At 34.2% G+C, this 19,795-nt stretch overlaps 3 protein-coding genes across 6 annotated transcripts; 2 read left to right on the top strand and 1 right to left on the bottom strand.

The window, feature by feature from the left end:
- The first annotated feature begins 986 nt into the window (after positions 1–986).
- Positions 987–3,947, top strand: LOC147541216 (AAA-ATPase At3g50940-like). The gene is made up of 2 exons (XM_086637503.1): positions 987–2,220; positions 3,298–3,947. The coding sequence occupies exons 1-2, from the start codon at positions 1,219–1,221 to the stop codon at positions 3,817–3,819; spliced, it is 1,524 nt and encodes a 507-aa protein (XP_086493629.1). The 5' UTR covers positions 987–1,218; the 3' UTR covers positions 3,820–3,947.
- Positions 3,948–7,461: 3,514 nt separating this feature from the next.
- On the top strand, positions 7,462–12,658 carry SFH12 (SEC14-like 12). 3 transcript variants are annotated; one of them, XM_086634034.1, is made up of 15 exons: positions 7,462–8,121; positions 8,768–8,821; positions 8,918–9,179; positions 9,300–9,399; positions 9,510–9,776; positions 9,995–10,072; positions 10,186–10,287; positions 10,393–10,442; positions 10,568–10,667; positions 10,783–10,884; positions 11,002–11,100; positions 11,294–11,420; positions 11,731–12,119; positions 12,215–12,289; positions 12,377–12,658. In XM_086634034.1, the coding sequence occupies exons 2-15, from the start codon at positions 8,791–8,793 to the stop codon at positions 12,389–12,391; spliced, it is 1,797 nt and encodes a 598-aa protein (XP_086490160.1). In that variant the 5' UTR covers positions 7,462–8,121; positions 8,768–8,790; the 3' UTR covers positions 12,392–12,658. The 3 variants fall into 3 exon arrangements, with proteins under 3 accessions (XP_086490160.1, XP_086490162.1, XP_086490161.1); XM_086634036.1 differs by lacking the exon at positions 7,462–8,121 and adding an exon at positions 8,211–8,645; XM_086634035.1 differs by lacking the exon at positions 7,462–8,121 and adding an exon at positions 8,216–8,252.
- Positions 12,659–12,831: 173 nt separating this feature from the next.
- LOC147541214 (phosphatidylinositol/phosphatidylcholine transfer protein SFH8-like) lies at positions 12,832–18,287 on the bottom strand. Of its 2 annotated transcripts, none has more exons than XM_086634033.1 (15): positions 18,029–18,287; positions 17,846–17,947; positions 16,651–16,951; positions 16,445–16,544; positions 16,049–16,315; positions 15,733–15,810; positions 15,522–15,623; positions 15,377–15,426; positions 15,161–15,260; positions 14,886–14,984; positions 14,651–14,761; positions 14,378–14,510; positions 13,820–14,223; positions 13,260–13,334; positions 12,832–13,166 (listed from the first exon to the last, which is right to left on the bottom strand). In XM_086634033.1, exons 2-15 carry the CDS (start codon positions 17,877–17,879, stop codon positions 13,146–13,148), a joined length of 1,875 nt encoding a protein of 624 aa, XP_086490159.1. In that variant the 5' UTR covers positions 17,880–17,947; positions 18,029–18,287; the 3' UTR covers positions 12,832–13,145. The 2 variants fall into 2 exon arrangements, with proteins under 2 accessions (XP_086490159.1, XP_086490158.1); XM_086634032.1 differs by having other exon boundaries at positions 13,820–14,247; positions 18,029–18,267.
- Between the last annotated feature and the right edge of the window lie 1,508 nt (positions 18,288–19,795).

Raw genomic sequence — 19,795 nt, 5'->3', positions numbered from 1 at the left:
AATGAGCCCTTAGACGTTCGAAGTCTGAAATGTGATAATACATGTCTTACCCGCTAAAGTTAGCGTACCGGCCTTGGGTAAGATCCTAAGAGAGTCTACCCATCACTAAACGGGTCAACCATTATCACAGGAGAAAGAAAAAGATTGACCACATGTTTAAGCTTAATGTATATTAATCATGTCATACACTTTTTCACTACTTTCTTCCCTTAATCTGCTCTCAACAACGTGGGGGTTAAGATTTGTTAAACACAAAAGCACTTCCATTATTGTGGGGTTAACCCTAAATATTTTAATTAAGAACATCTAATATGGGTAGCACATGTTTAAGCTGACTCCCTAATCCCGACAAACTCTGTTATCTATTACCCCCTAGCATACTAATTGTTTTATATTTTTTATAATCTTTGAAGAGTTTAATTCCAATTCTATCTGTTAGATAAACAACTTGAGGTAAAATACTTTTCTGCTGAAAGATTGAACTCACAACTTTTTGGTATTTTAGATTGGTATGCAACCAACTGAGTTATCACTAGATATGTGATTCTAATATCGTATTATGAGAGGATTATGAAATATTTCAACGTGTGGCTAAGTGGGTTATAGGGCAATTGGCCAAATTTACCCTCTCGGATTCTAAGTCCACGAGTACAGGGTTTCTTTGTAGGGAATTATTCTCCATAAATCTACCCAAAAAACCTCGATTTATTAAGCTCGAGCATATACCTATGACTCTGGGAACTCACTCAAACGATCATAATCTCCTTTCAGCGACAACTCGTCCTAAATTCTGATACCACCTACAACGCTTAAAATTTTAGCGGTTATCGATATTGCCCCTCGCTTGTGAAACCGAGACTAAGTCCATTGATACATAAATTCATTGTGTTTTGTTCCTAATGAAAGGGACTCCAAGTCAATTTTGGAACCAATCTTGGAGAGCAAGTTTTCTCTCCATAAATATGCTTCCACCGAAAGCTAGAATTGGGAATCTCCTCTCATCAAAAAAAAAAAGAATTGGGAATCTCATTATTTGTAATTTTTCCATATAACCGGATCCGAACCCGAATCAACCATAACCCAGTCCAAGTCAAACTTATATTCCAAGCTAGCCCCCAACTAACCCTTTCCTTATTTATTCACAGTTTAGAACTTCACTTCTTTCTCTGAACTCCTCCCAAAATCTTCAAAATCATCAAAAACCCATTGAAGAAAAAGATGTTTTCTATGAATCAAATGCCATCAACATCAATGGTTTTATCAGCTTATGCTTCTTTTGCTGGTTCAATGATGTTTGTTAGATCAATAGCTAATGAATTCATACCTATTCAACTTCAATCTTATATCTCTAAAACCATTCGTTCAATTTTCAATCCAGTTTCATCTAATCTAACTTTTGTTATTGAAGAATTTGATGGGTTATCAAGAAATCAAATTTATGAAGCTACCCAAATCTTCTTAAGAACAAAAATCACTCCATCAATTGAAAGACTTCGAATTTCTAAAGCTCCAAGAGATAAAAAACTCACAATCACAATCGAAAAAGGTCAAGAAATCATCGATTTCTTCGATGGGGTTTCATTAAAATGGAGATTTGTTTGTTCTGAAACACAACAATCATCAAATCCTGATGACCCATATCAACCTCATATTAGATCAGAACAAAAATCATTTGAACTCTGTTTTCACAAGAAACATAAAGATAAGATCTTGGATTCTTATTTACCTTATATATTGAAGAAATCTCAAGAATTAAAAGAAGAAAACAAGGTTTTAAAGCTTCATACTTTAGGTACTTTTTATGGAGATATGGGTGGTTCTGGTGTTTGGGGTTCAATTAATCTTGAACATCCTGCAACTTTTGATACATTAGCAATGGACCCAAACCTTAAAAGTGAATTAATGGCGGATTTGGAAAGATTTGTTAAGAGAAGAGAATTTTATAAGAGAGTTGGTAAAGCTTGGAAAAGAGGGTATTTGTTGTTTGGTCCTCCTGGTACTGGTAAATCAAGTTTGATAGCTGCCATGGCTAATTATCTTAATTTTGATATTTATGATTTGGAACTTTCTAATATTCAGTGTAATTCTGAATTAAGAAGATTATTGGTTGCTACAAATAATAGATCTATACTTGTTATTGAAGATATTGATTGCAGTAGTGTTGAATTAAAAGATCGCCAAAACGATTATGGTGGTTATGGTCACGCTATTGATGCTAAGGTTAGTACATTAACTACTCTTTCGCCGATTTTCTATGTTTATTGGATCGTTGTGTTTTTGAGATTTTAGAATTGCGGATAATATTATTATGATATGAAGAAACTTCAAGTAAGAGGTCTAAGTATAGGTTTTGAAATATGGGTTTTCGAGGATAATATTATTATGATATGAAGAAACGTCAAGTAGTAAGTTTAAGTAGATGTTGTTTAGTAGGAAGTTTAAGTAGAGGTTATATCTAAAAAAAATGGGTTTAAGTTTAAGTAGAGGTTATATCTACTGACATGATTCGTATTTAGGAAACAAAAGTTAAACCCGAAAGCTCTTTCCCCCCTAGACGGTATTCAAGCTTAATTTTGATAGAAAGTTGGTAATCTAACATGGATTAGATTAATATTAACTAATTTATCGATAACCTCCCCTAGTCTACAAGAGTCACATCTTTATATAAATACTATCTGGTTACAAGTTTGTTTTCGTTAATAATATATTATATTAGTAGTAATCCCCTCTAATCTACAAAGGACACTTTCTTTAAACACTAAAAATAAACTTTAATTTGGGCCACTAATGAGATTCTGTTTGGATCTTGTCTGCAAAAAAACAAAAAACAATTGTTTGATGAAATTGTTGTCTAGAGTTCATTTGTGGATAAGTGTCCTTGGAGCACTATAAAGCCAAAAAAAAAAGACATCATAGTTTTATTTTTTTTGTTGAAGACATCATAGTTTTATGAAACAAAATATTTGTGTCTTTTGTGCTTTTATGTTTTGAAAAAGGAGGAGGATTGTCTGGTCATATTAGCTGTTTTATTGGGTACTATTTTCAGTCTTTAGCAAAGGTACACTTTTTCTTCATTTTGTGGTGTAGGAGTAAGTTGGAATATCCTTTTTCTTAACCAATTTTGTGCAATAAGATTGACATGATTATAATGCAGTAAAACCCCAATTAGATCACACTTTTGTGTATACATGTAACACATTGCCATCCTTGTTTTATATTTTGTCGTACTCGTTGTATCTTATATATATACGTATTGATGTCTATTTGGGCTTAATGGTTTTCTTTTGGTGGTCTTAGCTAACCCTATCTGGGCTACTCAACTTCATCGATGGTTTATGGTCGAGTTGTGGAGATGAAAGGATCATTGTATTTACCACTAACCACAAGGATAGGCTTGACCCAGCTTTGTTACGCCCTGGTCGAATGGACAAACACATTCATATGTCCTATTGTACTCCAGAAGGATTTAGACTTCTTGCTTCAAACTATCTTTCTGTTGACAACCACCATCGTCTCTTCGGTGAGATAGAAGAACTCATGGACGGTTCAGAAATAACGCCTGCAGAAATAGCAGAAGAGTTAATGAAGAATGACAATGCAGATGAGTCCCTCGATGGTCTTGTGAAATATCTAAAGCGAAAAAAGATTGAACACAATGAGTTAAAGGGTGAAGGAGATCAGGAAACAAATCAAGAAAGTAAAAGAAGAAAACTTGAAATTGGAGAAGAGAAGAGATCGTTAAGAAGTTACCGAGGAAGAGGAAGAGGAAGAGGAAGAGTCTTGGGTGGGGGAATGAAGTTGAGAACTCGGTATTGGTGAACATATCTTAGATAGAGTCGGAGATGATCTATCAAAAACTATTATATTTTGCCAATAAGATAGTTTAGAGTGTATTTGTCGTTGCCTTAATTGTCATAATGGGATTGTTTATCTATCGAAATTTCTCATGAGATGGGCCTACCCCTACAGACACCTCTTATCCGACGACTGATATTATCAAATGATCGATCGTATAAGAAACCTAACTAATTATTAGAGTAGTGAGTTCTCATTGTTGTCTTAACTTAAAAATCATCCACCAAAAAGATTGGAAGTCTCAAATTTCATGGATGTGGTCACAAGATGAAAACCCAACAATGAGATTGATTGATGTAATCCTAAAGCATTAGGTCAATCTATATTTTATGTGATTTTGACCCCTTCACATATTGTCTGGATTGGAAAATGACCTAATCTTAGTGGAGCACCACAATGTTTAACAAATAAATCTATTTTCTTTTCATCAATAATCAACAATTCTAAATTCTATTTATATATAGCACATATAATTTTATACGCGCAAAAAATCGTTAATAGAAAAAGCGAGCGAGTGACTCATTGACGTCCGCTTACATAAATATTTTCCTATTAAACAAGTTAGAGAGACTTGGTATATCTCCTATTGAGCCTAGACTCGTGGCTGACATAATATAAGAAATTAATTTTGAGTTAATTTGGTTGATCTGATTTTATATGTCTATAAAATGAATAAACATAAATTAAAGAATTTCGTCCGACATTTTATTTCTCAAAGTTAATTCTTCAATAATATCTCTAATTCTAGTCCAGATTAAATTGGTTTGGATCTTCGGTAAATTATAGGGTTTTTTTAGCTAATAATTTTGTCTAAAACTAATATTAATCTAAATTTTTTTTGGACTAATTGCCTAATTTTGACCTAGCTAAGATTAATGTTCATAGTGCATTACAACAAGGGAGGGGGCTAAAGGCCCCTCGTAAAAATGTTGTAGACTCTCAAATTACACATGGGGCCTCTCCCAAATTGTCTAAACCATATTTTGTTTCTGCTATAGTTGTTCATAATACGTTTTAAATGAAAAATTATAACGTATCTATATCATATAAATGTAATTACTCTTGGGCCAAGTCAAAGAAAAAGAAAACAGGAGTTATAACGGCAGAGTGATCTATATGATAGAAAGACCATTTCATAACTTTGGTCTGAAGTAGGTGTTAACAATTAGAAATAATATTGTTGCAAGCTACTGTGATAAAGGGGTACAAGTTTTGGTCACTGCTTTGGAAAAGTAGGAAAATTTTCCGAAGTATAAATTTTATCTAGATTTTTTCCCTAAACTCTCCACGACAATTTCTTATTTGCACCGATAAAAACTTGAAAAATTGTTCCTATCTGTTACATTTAATATTTGAGTCCATGGGTATATAGACCAAAATTAATTTGATAATAGGTCTATAGACCATTCTTCTTAGATTATGGATTTTTGGTCCTTTTACAAGAAGGGTATAAAGTATGGCTAATTTATTGGGTAATACCAAATGTATCCCAAATCAAAAAACCCCGGGTTTTTTGAATTTACGAGGGTTTTAGGAAACTTTCCCAAAACCCGTGGGCGTGATTTGTGGGGGATCTTTATTCAGCCGAAACAGATTGGATACCAATCTTCATAAAGACACTTTCTCTCTCTAAACCTACTTCATTTGGGATTTCAATCGGTTTAATGTACCTTGATTTTAGGATAAATTTAGGGAAAAACGGTTAGATTCTCACGAAAATTTCTCTCTCTTCTATAATCTGTTTAGAAACAAAATCTAACTTTCCCAAATCAATTTTCTCTCTCTTCTTTACAGATTTAATATGGAGATTTATTAGCCAAAAATATGGAGATTTATTAGAAAAAAAAGATTGAAACAAATCATAATTTCTCTCTCCTCTAAACAGATTTGGAAATCAAATTTTCTCTTTCCTATTATCTGATTCAATCTAGGATCAATTTAGCGTGATTTGGGGGTTAATATACAAAACATATATATCACTTTCTCTCACTTAACTTTCAGTTTTGGAAATAGTATATTTTTCTGGGAACATTAAAGCAGCATTTGTTTTCGTTTTTACTCATACATAAATACAAATCGAATACAAATTATGAAACAAATACGTAATTATGTATTATTTATGACGAATAAACCATCATTAGTCAAGTATACAACGTAATTTATCAAATGTATTTGGGTCTTGTTCAGTAAATTACACATACTTTCTATTACATAACACATAATTTCTTTTACATTACACATCGTTTACATTCTGTTACCAAAAAATCGTTTACACTATATTGTCGAAGAGCATATGTAGTCTTGAGCAGGACAAACAACATTTACACTATATTGTCGAAGAGCATATCCAAATGATTTTGCACCACCAGGAAACAAATGACCAACTTCAGTAGCAAATTCCATAAGTAACAACAAAACTGCAAAAAGAAAACATAGACATTTGTTAACAAAACAAACAATTTACTAGAAACGACATGTATAATGGAATAAATTATGCATACTGTTTGTTAAACTTCATAATGTGTTAGAAGACAAACATAACGTTAGTTCGAATCACAAGGTCACTGTTATGTGAAAAATATGTATAATGTGCAATAAATTACATATAATTTTTGGAACATTTATTGTACTATAAACGGCAACTGTTTTGTGAAAAAAGTACGCGTAAAGTACATGTACTTTATATCCAGAGAAAACAATGAATCTGAATATACCGCAAATCTGAGTCCGTCAGTGAAGATGAATCTGATCTGAAAAAAAAACTTCAGTAATGATTAAACGAAAATCTTAAGATACATACCACGAAAATTGAAAGATATGGAACATACCTAGATTCAATAAAACATTAAATATGATATAAAGATCAAAGATTTCATTATTGATATTAAAATTTTAGAGAGAGAGAGAGAAGTTTAGACTTCCATTTCAGATCTATCAAAGATGGAAATATATATTATGAGAAAGATCTACAATTGAATCGTTTTTTCATAAATAATACATAACAATTTGATACAGTTTAAAAAATTAATTATTAGATCTTAAAAATGAATCTAAATACAAAACAGTAATATCAAATACATGAAAACAAAAACGAAATCTTACAAATGAATGTTCTCATTATGATTTTAGCAAAAATAATTACCTTCAAGAATTGATCTTCGATAAGTTTAATGGAGATGAATGTAGAGTTCTGATGTTAATAGTGGTTAAACAACTAGGTTAATGTGCTTGAAAATGAGATATACTATATTACGGTTACATATTAGATTTGTTAATATTTCTTTCATTATAATTCTGATTGGAGAGAGAAAGATGGAGACAATTAAGGAAATGATATATACTTGATTATTTTGGCAAAAACGGTTACAAAATATATGGAAAGGTTATAATAGGTATTAATAAGGATTAAATATTATAGAGATTTGATATTTCTCTCGAGATGAATACAAATGGACTAGATCTCTTTTATGATGATTAATTTAGTTTTTAAATCCTTTTTAGGATTATAGAGGATTAAATCTCCTATTAGGACCCAATTTTTGGTCTATAGACTCAAAAATTATTAATATTTTTCCATATCTGTCTCTTTCTTCTTCTCTTCCGACCACCACTCCCTAGAGACAGAGAAAGAGAGTGGTGGTAGCCTGAGTTGGTAATCGCATATGGGAGGAGATAAGAAAGAAGAAATTTTGTTCTTTGAAAATTTTGACAAAACTTTGAATTTTTCTTTTTGAAATTGTGTACTTCAAAACCAAAAAGCGGGCCTAAATTTTGGACAGGGTTAGGTCCATACCAGAAGAGAATTATTCGAATTGGTATTTGAACGGATGGATGAAGGAGAAGTACTATTAATAAAGTGAATCAGAGTGTACTGGATAATTAAACCGGGAAGAAAAAATAGATTTGGAGGGAAAGAGGTAGTTAATTGGGTTAAAATTCTCAACGGAGTGGCAGCCATTTTCGCCCAAATCTTCTCTTTCTCTCTCTCTCTCTCTAATTAATAGAAAGAAGAGTAAACCCTAAAAATGGAAGGTCATAGCGAGAGGATGACGAAGAAGACTTGGTCATCAGAATCTTTCTTTCTCTCTCTCTCTCTAAAGTTGTTACCTTTCTTCTGTATCTCTTACATCATATCCGACCACGTCGTGCCATCCTCAATTTTCGTTTTTTCGCTCCAAAATTTTAGGGCTTTTTTATAGGATTACTTAGGTCTTTTATACATCCCCTCTCTCTGTCTTCCCGAAGTCGTAGATTATTTTTGCGGAGGTATTCTCTCTCTCTCTCTCTCTGATCTTGTATTAGGGTTTTGTATTTTGGAATTCGCATATACATAAACAGTTTTTTGATTTATTCTTGTGAATTTTGGTTCTTTTGAGTTTGAATTGAAGTTTAGAAGGGTATTAATGGTTAGATGTGTAAAAAAGTTTCAATATTGTTGAATGGAAATAGCAATTTTTCATGATATTTTCTTTAATTAGATTAAGTTAATACCCACTTTCTGTACTAGATTGATTGTTTATGGGGTTCCTTTTTCTGGTTCATTAGATTCTAGGGTTTCTGCATTTGACCTTGTACCACATTGTGTATATTTGACTAACCTCGAGGAATTTGTTTTGAAGCTTGGGTATCTCACTCATTGAGTTAGTCGTTTCAATATCTGCACGTTGGATATATATCCTTTGTTTCTCGACTCCATTTATGCTAAATTATGATTGTTTAGCTATGTGAGTTCTGTGAGAATAGTCCTACATGGAGAAGGGTGATCTAGTAACCAATAATATGATGTCTAGGTCCTCTCTTCTCGTTACCCAATGGTTTTGAGTTGGATGACCACAAACTTTACAAATTCTCACTTTCTGTTCTTGTAGCTTGATATGAATGCCTGATAATAATGCCTTTCGATTTTGGACAGGAGAGAGATCTCAAACCGGAAATATGGGTGACGTAAGCCGATCCTCAAGATTTGGTACGTAATTGGATTGAATTCTTTTAATCCTATTGTTTTGGTATCTAAATTTGAATGCCTTTTCTTTACCGTTCTCATTTGATAATCTATAATTAGGTCTTGAAAGATCTGACTTCGAGAACTCTGAGGATGAGAGGAAGACTAAGGTTGGATCTCTGAGGCAGAGAGCTATAAATGCATCTACGAAGTTTAGGAATTCTTTGACAAAACGGGGAAGAAAAAGTAGTAAAGTTATGTCCGTTGCCATCGAGGATGTCCGTGATGCTGAGGAATCAAAGGCAGTTGATGCCTTCCGTCAGACACTTATCCTGGAAGAGTTACTTCCCTCAAAACACGATGATTATCATGTCATGCTTAGGTTCTTCCCTTTACTAGTATCTGGTTTTCATGTCCTCTTTATATTGCTGAAAGACATCATAGTGATGTTTTTGTTTTACTTTTACTGAAAATATATTTTACTTGCTATTTGATAATACAGATTTTTGAAGGCCCGGAAATTTGATATTGAGAAAACAAAACAAATGTGGACGGACATGATCGAGTGGAGGAAGGAATTTGGTGCAGATACCATCATGGAGGTATTGCTGGCTAAACTTAGTGTATGAAAATTGAGAAATTTGTGTAATTATCACTACCCATTGTTCTTCGTTTTTGATTTTGTATTCTTTTCTCTTGGGTTTTATAAAAGGATTTTGAATTCAATGAACTGGAGCAAGTTCGTGAGCATTATCCCCAAGGACATCATGGAGTAGACAAGGAAGGAAGGCCTGTTTACATTGAAAGACTGGGTAAAATCGATGTCTCCAAGCTGATGCAAGTTACGACCATGGACCGATATTTGAAATACCATGTACAGGAATTCGAGAAAACCTTCCAAGTCAAGTTTCCAGCTTGCTCCATTGCAGCGAAGAAGCACATTGATCAAAGCACAACCATCCTCGATGTGCAGGGAGTGGTATGTGAAATATACATTTACTTCACGAAAGATTGGATAAATCCTCTAAACTTAATTTTAAGCATAACCTATTACACTTGACACGGTGTTGTTTCAGTATTTTTAAGGAAAACAAAGATATGATTTGTTTACAGTTTTGATTTAACATGACTTGATTTCTGCTGATTTATACGGATTCTCCTGATCAACCATTGGCACGACATAAATTTGTTGTATAGGGACTGAAAAATTTCAACAAAGCTGCGAGGGATCTTCTTATGCGCCTTCAGAAGATTGACGGTGATAATTATCCCGAGGTATTCCTTTCATCTAGTTTATCTAAATATGATTCCTCTACTTGGTTTCCTCTACAAATTCAGACAAAACAGATCCGATGACCTTATTTGGAACATTTCTTGCTTCATTTTAGTCCTTGAACCGCATGTTCATCATCAATGCTGGCGCTGGCTTTAGAATGTTATGGAACAGTGTTAAGGGTTTTCTTGATCCCAAAACCACGGCAAAGATCCACGTAATAAAACTTTCACTATCTAACATCTTCTATTATTGTTGATTTCTACTTGCTTATGAGTCAAAGAAATCAATGTAATGACGATATTTTCATTCCACTCATTAGGTTCTTGGAAACAAGTACCAGAGCAAGTTGCTTGAAATCATTGATGCTTGGTAAGTCATTTAATGATCATTGAAATCGTGAAATACGGAAGTTTCAATCTCGTTTCTAATGATTAGGACCTTGATATGGTATTTCCTGACACTCTTGCACTATTGTTTTCCTTTACTTGTACCAGTGAGTTGCCTGAGTTTTTGGGTGGTTCATGTACTTGCGCTGATCAAGGTGGTTGTATGCACTCCGATAAGGGACCATGGAACAATCCAGAAATTTTGAAGGTTTTCAATTGCCTTTTGATTTCCTTTATTATTTTATTTATTGATTCTTAGTTATTTATTACATTTGTTCACTTATTTTTTGTTTTTTATCGATTGTATTGTTTAACAATTATAGGCTGTTCAAAATGGCGATGCCAAATGTACAAGGAAAACTGAGGCCTCCCAAGGGTTGGACGAGAAGACCATTTCTGAAGATGAGATAGTATACCCAACAAAGGTGACGAATCGTCTTTTACCATATAAGCCACCTGCCTTCCCAATTTCTCGTAAAACTCTTGTTGTTTTGCTTCTGCTTTAGTGCTGATTATTTTTTATTTTATTTTTTACTATGAAGGCATGCGATTCTTTTAATGCGGAAACAGTTATGGATGGTCACTCTTCCATGAAGCCAAGGGAGTACATAGAGCATCCCCAACTCTCTCCTTTACGTGAAGTAAGTAATTCCAATTCGATGGGTCTTTTTATAATATACGGGATCGTAAGTTATTATTTTATAATATATACTATGAAGATCATTTTCTTGAATATGTATACTCAGCATTATCGCACAATAAGGGAACCTTTCGAGGCTTTTTATGTGCATGAACTTGTAGAGATAGAGTTTAATCCCTTCCTTTAAAATGCAGGTTCAACTTAGCCATAAACCATTCCCTGCTTCTTACAAGTACGACGATTTCATCCCTATGGTTGACAAGTCCGTGGATGCGAGCTGGAATAACATGATGCACAATGATAAGCTCGCTTTTGCAAAAGGTATTCTTTTTTATTAAAATATTTTACTAATTCTTTGATCCTAGATATTCACGCCTTAAGTTTGTAAAGCACACTAGTATTTCTTTTCTTCGACACAATTCAGAAACTAATTGGGTATAACTAGGAGCGAAGAATTTACGTACGAAGTTCATCTTGAATTGGTTATTACATGACTATATTCAACTTCCATATATATATATATATACACACGTGGCTCTCAAATTATAAGGAATGAACAATTTCTTCTTGATTGGAAATTGAGCTCCATCCATATATTTAAGTGATTAACTAGCATCTCTTGAAATGGCAGCTTGCTTTCCTATGAACGATGCTACAAAGGGTAATGAAGGAATCAGCTATCAGATCTTTGCTGGTATCATGGCCTTCATTATGGGCATTGTCACTATGATCCGGTTGACAAGAAACATGCCAAGGAGGCTCTTGGATGCCAACCTCTATTCCAACCAAGTTTACTCCATCGATACCATGGTTAATGAAGCCCAAAAACAAAACCAGTACATACCCACCATATCCGGACCCGAATACTTTGCCATCGTCAAGCGTATGGCTGATTTAGAAGACAAGGTCACCGTTCTCAGCATGAAGCCTGCAGCAATGCCAGCGGATAAGGAGGAAATGCTCAATGCTGCTCTTAACCGTGTTGATGCTCTTGAGCAAGAGCTTAATTCGACTAAGAAGGTAATCAAACAAACACATATATAGTCATATTTACATCCTTTACAGTTGGTTATAATGTGGACAATAACACAATCGGGTTACTCTTGTTTCTGTAGGCTCTCGAGGAAGCCCTAGTCCGACAAGGGGAACTTTTAGCTTACATAGAGAAGAAGAAGAAAAAGAAGAGATCGGTAAGTAACAAAATCACTAATTTGCTCAACTAGTTCTTAACGTTTTCAAGTAAACAAACGATAATCTTTTCTTTTTTCTTCCGCCAGTTCTTCCGTCTGTGATCTCACTTTTTGAGGCAAACTCTTTTGAGGCGAAAGGTCGTGCATAAAGACATAATGCGATGATTTGGAGTATATAATTATGTAAAAATATGTTGAAATAGGCTGTGGTAGGCTGAGGCGGTGTTATTTTTAGCTCCCCAAAGCCCCCATCCATATGTGTACTCTATAAACTGTGTTATTTTACTCTTGAGGATTTGATTGTATACAATCTCCCATTCTATATACTTGTATCTGATCTTAAATAAATCTCCTCATCGTTATTACTTATATAAACCGTATCTTACTTTATCCCGTTTAGAGATGGATTTAGTCAAAAAATTATGCAGGGAGAAAAGAGATCAATTTCTACATAGGTTTCATGTACCATTATCCAGTTACGGGTATCGAGTACACGAAAAATATGAAATTGAAAATTGACTTCAAGAATTGAGTTTACGAAATAAAGAAAACGGGGAACTGCACACTTATATACCGTATGAACAATAATATGTATCATTTTATCTGTTCAAAGTAAAAGAAAAACTTCGTATCAGTTCACTTCTTATAGTCACAGAAGTACCAAGTGATTAACCAAGAAAACACAAACATATGGAAAATAGATGAAAATATAGTATATAGATAGATGATATATATTCAGTGGAAAGCAAGCTCATCGAAGTCCTAAAACCAATCGGACGAATCATTTATGCATCTCTTGAACTTGTATTGGAAAAAATCGAAAATCGTGCGACGGACAAACATCTTGTATCTTTCTTTACCAGAAAATCTTCTTTTTCTGCAAAATCACATAAAACATGATCATCGAACTCATTATTGACAATAAGAATCTTCTTTTCATCATAAAACAAGCGCCCGGAACTCAACTTACCCGGAACTTGGCTTGTTCTTGAGTGTCTATGTATGCAAGTAGATCGTCTTGTCTCATTAAAGCTTCATGCAGAGCCTGACAAGGAAGAAAGCCATGAACATATCAGCTATGAACCAAGGTTACCAGATTCGCTGGAACCCCCTGCGAACCGCGATCTGGTTCGCGCGAACCCTTTTAGGGTACGTTCGCGAACCAGATCGCCCGATCTAGCGAACCGATTCTCATGAAGAATGGTAGGAACACAATCCAAATTTTTTGTGATGAACACAATCGAAAAATGGGAGAATTAGTTACAAATACAATTATTAGTGAAGAATTTTGGGAGAAATTTTATATTAATCGAATTATGTACCGAATGGGTATACCCCCACGTACCGGATACACTCTAATAGGCGTACCGCGTACCCGTTTTCGTACCGCGTACCGGAGCGTACCGGGAATCTGGTAACCTTGCTATGAACATTAAAGGACTATATGTGAAAGACTAGATGTGACAGGGGAGACTAGATGTGACAGGGGAGACTAGATGTGACAGGGGAGACTAGATGTGAAAGTAGTACCTTCTTGGTAGCAATCAGTTCTGCTTCCAGTCCATCTACGCGACAAACTGCAGCATTGAGCAACTCTTCTTTCTCACAGGGCATCGTGGATGGCTTTGCTTGGAGTGTGTCCACCTTTATCTCTAGCTCACCCAGTTTTTTCAGCACAGACGAGAGAAGATCTGCTTCAGAGAATCCGGGAGTTGGAGAAGGGGGACGAAACTCCTCCTTGGACATTGGTTCCGGTGATAGATCAGTAATGCTGTTTCCATTGTAGGAAAATGTCTTGGGAAGCTTCTTGGTCACATTAAATGTTACTGAATGGAAAAGAGCAACGAGAGTTGTGAAGATAACCATTAACAAAGCACATATTCGAGCCCGAATTCCTTCTTGAGATTTTTTGTTATCGGGCAAAGGACGTGTCCCTGCAGACGCAATAGTAAACATTGCTGCGTGAGAAAACAATCTAATCAGAAAAAGAGGGGAAGGAAGCATTTACTTGTGGGGAAACCACAACTACATTTCAGAAAAACGTACGATATATATAAAACGAACAAAAATACATGACACCGTGCTAACCTCTTGAAGCAAACGACATTTGCCGGGACACTTCTTTCTTCCAAACAGCATCCACAGTTTTGTCAACCATGGGTACATATTCATCATACTCCAAGAAGGCATTAGATAAGCTACCCTTTCCAGCGATTTTAGACTGGTTTCACAAAACATATAAAAGAAGTATGTGAGACATATCTCAATCTTATTATATACTATTGTCCTACACTCCTACTCCTACATAAGACCAGCATACTTGTGGCACAACCTGGATATAATTCAAAAGAAAAAACCTACTTCTTCATGAACTGGAGTAAGGCGAGGATTTAAATAACTCATTGCTTTGGGGGAGGCCATGTCTTCTGCTTCTGATCCAGACTCAGCAGTAGAAATATCACCACCTTTTAGCTGTTTCAACATGAAATAAAAATAATCCTAAAAAAATGCAGCAATAGTTCTCAACCGGGACAATGAAATAGTGATGGGGGCCGGCCGTAATACAGACTGTGGAGGATGAAAGAAAATGTCTTACCAGTGGATAGTAAGGCTTGGCGTAAGTAATAATTTTTCCCTCACTATTGGAAATTTTTACTATTTGTCTAGCACAACGAGCTTCACCATTAAGAACCATCTGCATTTTAAGTGAATTTGCAGAGCATTAGTAATTTAATCCAAACCATATAACTATATAAGGATGAATAGTTTTGACTTGTATAAAGAAGAGGAAGCATAAACAAGAAAAAGAATTGCAGGAATCTCAAAAATGTTTTCTTACGAAAGAAAAAACTCCCAAAATGAATAAAATACCTTCAATATATTAGGATCCTTCCATGGACCCTTGTCAGACCTAAGGCAACCCCCTTCATCTGCACAATGACAACAACCACCAAAAATCTCTGGCAACTCACTGAAGAAAAACCCAAGACAAACAAGAAGGAAAGTTATGAAGGCGCAAAAGAAACATGGGAAAAAAATTTAAACCGAGAAAATTAAAAAAAAAAAAAATTATGAAAAACTAATCACCTCGAGTCTATTATCTCAAGCAGTTTGCTCTGGTACTTGTTTCCAAGAACCTGAAGAAAAATTCCAAGGTGTTACGTCAATATCGTGATACAGATGAGATCAACTACCTATGAGTTATGACAGGACGAAGTAAAATTTAACATACATGAATCTTGGAGGATGTTTTTGGGTCAATGAAAGACTTCACACTGCTCCATAGTAGCCGAAAACCGGGACCAGCATTGATGATAAACATTCTGTGCAGAGTCTGCATAAAAATGGAGTTTCCAGACATGGTAGTAAGTATAGAACTACAATTACGAACAAGCATTTTCCCAGAAACAACCACGTGAGCAAAGTCGATAACTATTAGGTACCTCGGGGTAATTGTCTCCATCAATCTTTTGCAGTCTCACAAGAAGGTCTCGTGCATTCTTGCTAAAATTCTTTAAACCCTGATTAAAGGAATGACAAGATTATATTGCAGTATTTCCTTCAAATAAAAATTATATTGCGGGACCAACGAAATTAATTTTTGTTTACTTAAACTTTTCTTATACTGAAAACAGCATTTCAAGTAATTCACATATTCCCAAAGGAGTGAGTAAGATCCACAAGGTATCATGTTTAGGAAAATGATATAATGAGTTGTGTACTTATGAAGGAAAAAAATGAACCAAGATGAAAACTTACCACTCCTTGAACATCAAGGATTGTTGTACTTGAGTTGATGTGTCTTTTGGCGGCAATAGAGCAAGCAGGAAATTTTACAGCGAAAGTCCTCTCGAACTCCTTTACATGATATTTCACATATCTATCTATCGTAGTTACTTGCATGAGTTTGTTGGGATCAACCTTTCCTAGTCTTTCAATATAAATAGGTCTTCCCTCCTTATCCACACCATGATAACCTTGAGGATAGTGCTGTATAACTTCGTTATACTCGTTGAAGTCAAAATCCTATAAAACAACCAAGGGGGGCCATATTAAATTATCATGACTTCATGAGATACATGAACGACGGAAAATTTCGAATGTAGGACAAGAAAGTGGTTTGCATATATGAAGCCATATTATAAGATAAAATACCTCTGCAATGGTGTCAGCGCCGAAATCCTTCCTCCATTGAATCATCTCAGACCACATATGCTTTGCTTTCTCAATATCAAACTTCCTCGCTTTCAAAAATCTGCAGACAACTTAAAGCATGAGCATGAAACAATGGCTGAATTCACAGCTAGAAGACATGCTTTATGAACCAGTAGAAAAAAGGTTTCGTAAGATGAATACAACACCTTAGCATCATATAATAATCATCATGTTTTGCGGTTAGCAATTCATCCAGAATTAATGCTTGACGAAATGCATCAACAGCCTGTAGCTCCTCTACATCACGAACATCCTCAATAGAAAGTACTCGACTGTCACTTTTCCTCCTAGAGTTTTTTTTCTTAAGGGAGTGCCTGAATTTGGTAGACGCATTTATTGCTTTTTTCTTCAGAGACCCAATTCTAGTCCTCCTCTCGTCTTCTGAATTTTCAAAATCTGATTTTCTGTGTTCCCTCTTTTCATCCTGACTAGAGAAACCCTCAAAGCCTGTAAAGAAGTAAAAGTTTCAGCCATAATACGGTGGACTATAAAACGTATTGCAAATTCTGGAAGCAAACCTAGTGAGAAATACTTCATCATACTAGCATTACTTTCAACCCCTCAAATGAAAGAAACAGGAGTTCAGGAGACTAGCTCTCTAGCTATTTTTCCTCTTTTCATAGTGTAAAAGATGCACTTACGAATGATTTAAGATACGTTTTTATGCCTCAAGGCAGTTTTCTCTCACAAGGCATGGCGTGCGCCTCAATGCGTAAAAGGCGTAAACTATTTTTTTTGTAAGGAAAATGATATTAGTTATGTAAAAAACAAAATATAGTTTTTCTACTTTACTACCATAACATAAAGTCCGAAGTATCTAATAAACAAACATAGTTAATAGTAAGAAATTACACGATAAAAATAGTAGGGATAGGTGAAGCCCCAAAGGATGGGACTTAAATTAAGAGATTACAAAGAGCTTTTACCAAGATCATTGTGCTAGAAAGGAAGACTAATCCCCCGTATGTTGCAAAATTCTTACAAGTTTGATCATTAAATGGTATGAACAACTCCAAACACACAAATCTCCCATGGGTATTAAAACTCCAAAGTTATTCAACAAGATAGTTGAATGAAACTTTATTCACTTACAAATTCCAAAAAAATTTGCCCTAATTCTATTCATTAGCTGATACCCATATCACTGATACTAGGGAAAAAGTGACATTCAGAAGCCAAAAATGGCAACTGACACAGAAAAAAAATCAAACAAATTGACTGCAAATACCCAAAAAAATTGCTCAGAAGCAAAAAAATTTGCCCTAATTCTCTCCATTAGCTGATACCCATAACACTAATAGGATCAAATTTAGGGAAAAAAAACAAACTTTATTTACTTACAAGGTCTAGCGAATCGATCCAACGGTCCAGACATCTTAAAGTTCTTTCTCTTTCTCTCTTTAGTGTCGATCAATCAAGCATCAGTTGAAGAACTCAAAAACCCTAGAACAGAAAATTCACAACATTAAATCAAACTAAAATACTCAAAATCAGATCAAATTAGGAAAAAAAGAAAGAAATTACCTGAAGTAGTTAGTCGTAATTGATGATTTAAATTATGCAAAAAGAAAAAACCGATCTTTATTAAACGGCTAATGAATTGAACCTTTTTCTTGTGTTAGCTGAGCTATAAAAAATCTAACGGCAAAAAATAATATCGCCGAGAAGATTGGTGATGAAATAATCAAACCTAGAGAGAGAAAGTAAAGAGAGAAAGAGGATTGATTAATGGTTGGATCTTTCTTTGATGTGGGGGATTAAGGGGGGGGGTAGTGGAGCAAGACTTTCGCGGACTTTCGAGAGTCCGCGAAAGTCTGAGGCATTCAAATCCAGACATTTGAGAGTCCACGAAAGTCTGAGGCATTCAAATCCAGACATTTGAGAGTCCACGAAAGTCTGAGGCATTCAAATTCAGACATTTGAGAGTCTATGAAAGTCCGAGGCATTCGATTGTAGACAAAATATGTCCCAGACTTTGGTGGACTTCATAGTTTGATGAATTTGTGAAGGATTTGGGACAAATTTGGAAGCCAAAATGTCTTTCAAAAAACAAGAGACATTTGAAGTCCATCATGTGATCAAACAACAATAATAATATTAAAATAATAAATGTCTACCAAATGTCCATCAATGTCCACAAATATTCACAGATGTTTACGAAAGTCGAAAAATATATTTTTGAAATGTTAGTATAAATATATTATTTCATGTGATTAAACAATAATAATAATATTAAAATAATAAATGTCTACCAAATGTCCATCAATGTCCACAAATATTCACAGATGTTTACGAAAGTCGAAAAATATATTTTTGAAATGTTAGTATAAATATATTATTTCATGTGATTAAACAATAATAATAATATTAAAATAATAAATGTCTACCAAATGTCCATCAATGTCCACAAATATTCACAGATGTCTACGAAAGTCGAAAAATATATTTTTGAAATGTTAGTATAAACATATTATTTCATGTGATTAAACAATAATAATAATATTAAAATAGTAAATGTCTACTAAATGTCCATCAATGTCCACAATATTTACAGATGTCTACGAAAGTCGAAAAATATATTTTTGAAATGTTAGTATAAACATATTATTTCATGTAATTAAAAAATAATAATAATATTTAAATAATAAATATCTACCAAATGTCCATCAATGTCCACAAATATTCACAGATGTCTACGAAAGTCGAAAAATATATTTTTGAAATGTTAGTATTAATATATTATTTCATGTGATTAAACAATAATAATAATATTAAAATAATAAATGTCTACCAAATGTCCATCAATGTCCACAAATATTCACAGATGTCTACGAAAGTCGAAAAATATATTTTTGAAATGTTAGTATTAATATATTATTTCATGTGATTAAATAATAATAATAATATTAAAATAATAAATGTCTACCAAATGTCCATCAATGTCCACAAATATTCACAGATGTCTACAAAAGTCGAAAAATATATTTTTGATTAGCACAAATATAATATGCATTACACATTTTGTCAATGGACTCAAGATCTTAAAATGTCCCCAGGACATTTTGTCAATGGATCAAATGTCTTGAAATGTCTATAAAGACATTTTGTCTACAAACTCTCAATGTCTTGAAAATGTCTATGAACACATGTTGTCTATAATAACTCATCCGAAATGTCTTGAAATGTCTACGGGACATTTTGTCTATGAAAGTCTGTGAAAGTCCCGCTCCACTACCCCCCCCTAAGGTGAGGGAACAAAACCACGTGGAAGGTAAGCGTGATTAATGGCCG

The sequence above is a fragment of the Eschscholzia californica genome, unplaced genomic scaffold, assembly GCF_041429995.1.
Source record: "Eschscholzia californica isolate CP2 unplaced genomic scaffold, dmEscCali1.0.p SCAF_4, whole genome shotgun sequence".
Taxonomy (NCBI): domain Eukaryota; kingdom Viridiplantae; phylum Streptophyta; class Magnoliopsida; order Ranunculales; family Papaveraceae; genus Eschscholzia; species Eschscholzia californica.
This window is presented reverse-complemented; position numbering and strand designations above follow the sequence as displayed.

Coding starts and splice junctions, on each gene's coding strand:
- LOC147541216 (XM_086637503.1), top strand. CDS start 1,219: ATGTTTTCTATGAATCAAATGCCATCAACATCAATGGTTTTATCAGCT. Junction 2,221..3,297: donor GTCACGCTATTGATGCTAAG/GTTAGTACATTA, acceptor TGGTGGTCTTAG/CTAACCCTATCTGGGCTACT.
- SFH12 (XM_086634034.1), top strand. CDS start 8,791: ATGGGTGACGTAAGCCGATCCTCAAGATTTG. Junction 8,822..8,917: donor AAGCCGATCCTCAAGATTTG/GTACGTAATTGG, acceptor ATCTATAATTAG/GTCTTGAAAGATCTGACTTC. Junction 12,120..12,214: donor AGCTTAATTCGACTAAGAAG/GTAATCAAACAA, acceptor TTGTTTCTGTAG/GCTCTCGAGGAAGCCCTAGT.
- LOC147541214 (XM_086634032.1), bottom strand. CDS start 17,879: ATGTCTGGACCGTTGGATCGATTCGCTAGACCTT. Junction 16,952..17,845: donor GGATCGATTCGCTAGACCTT/GTAAGTAAATAA, acceptor ACTTCTTTACAG/GCTTTGAGGGTTTCTCTAGT. Junction 16,316..16,444: donor GCGCTGACACCATTGCAGAG/GTATTTTATCTT, acceptor GTTGTTTTATAG/GATTTTGACTTCAACGAGTA.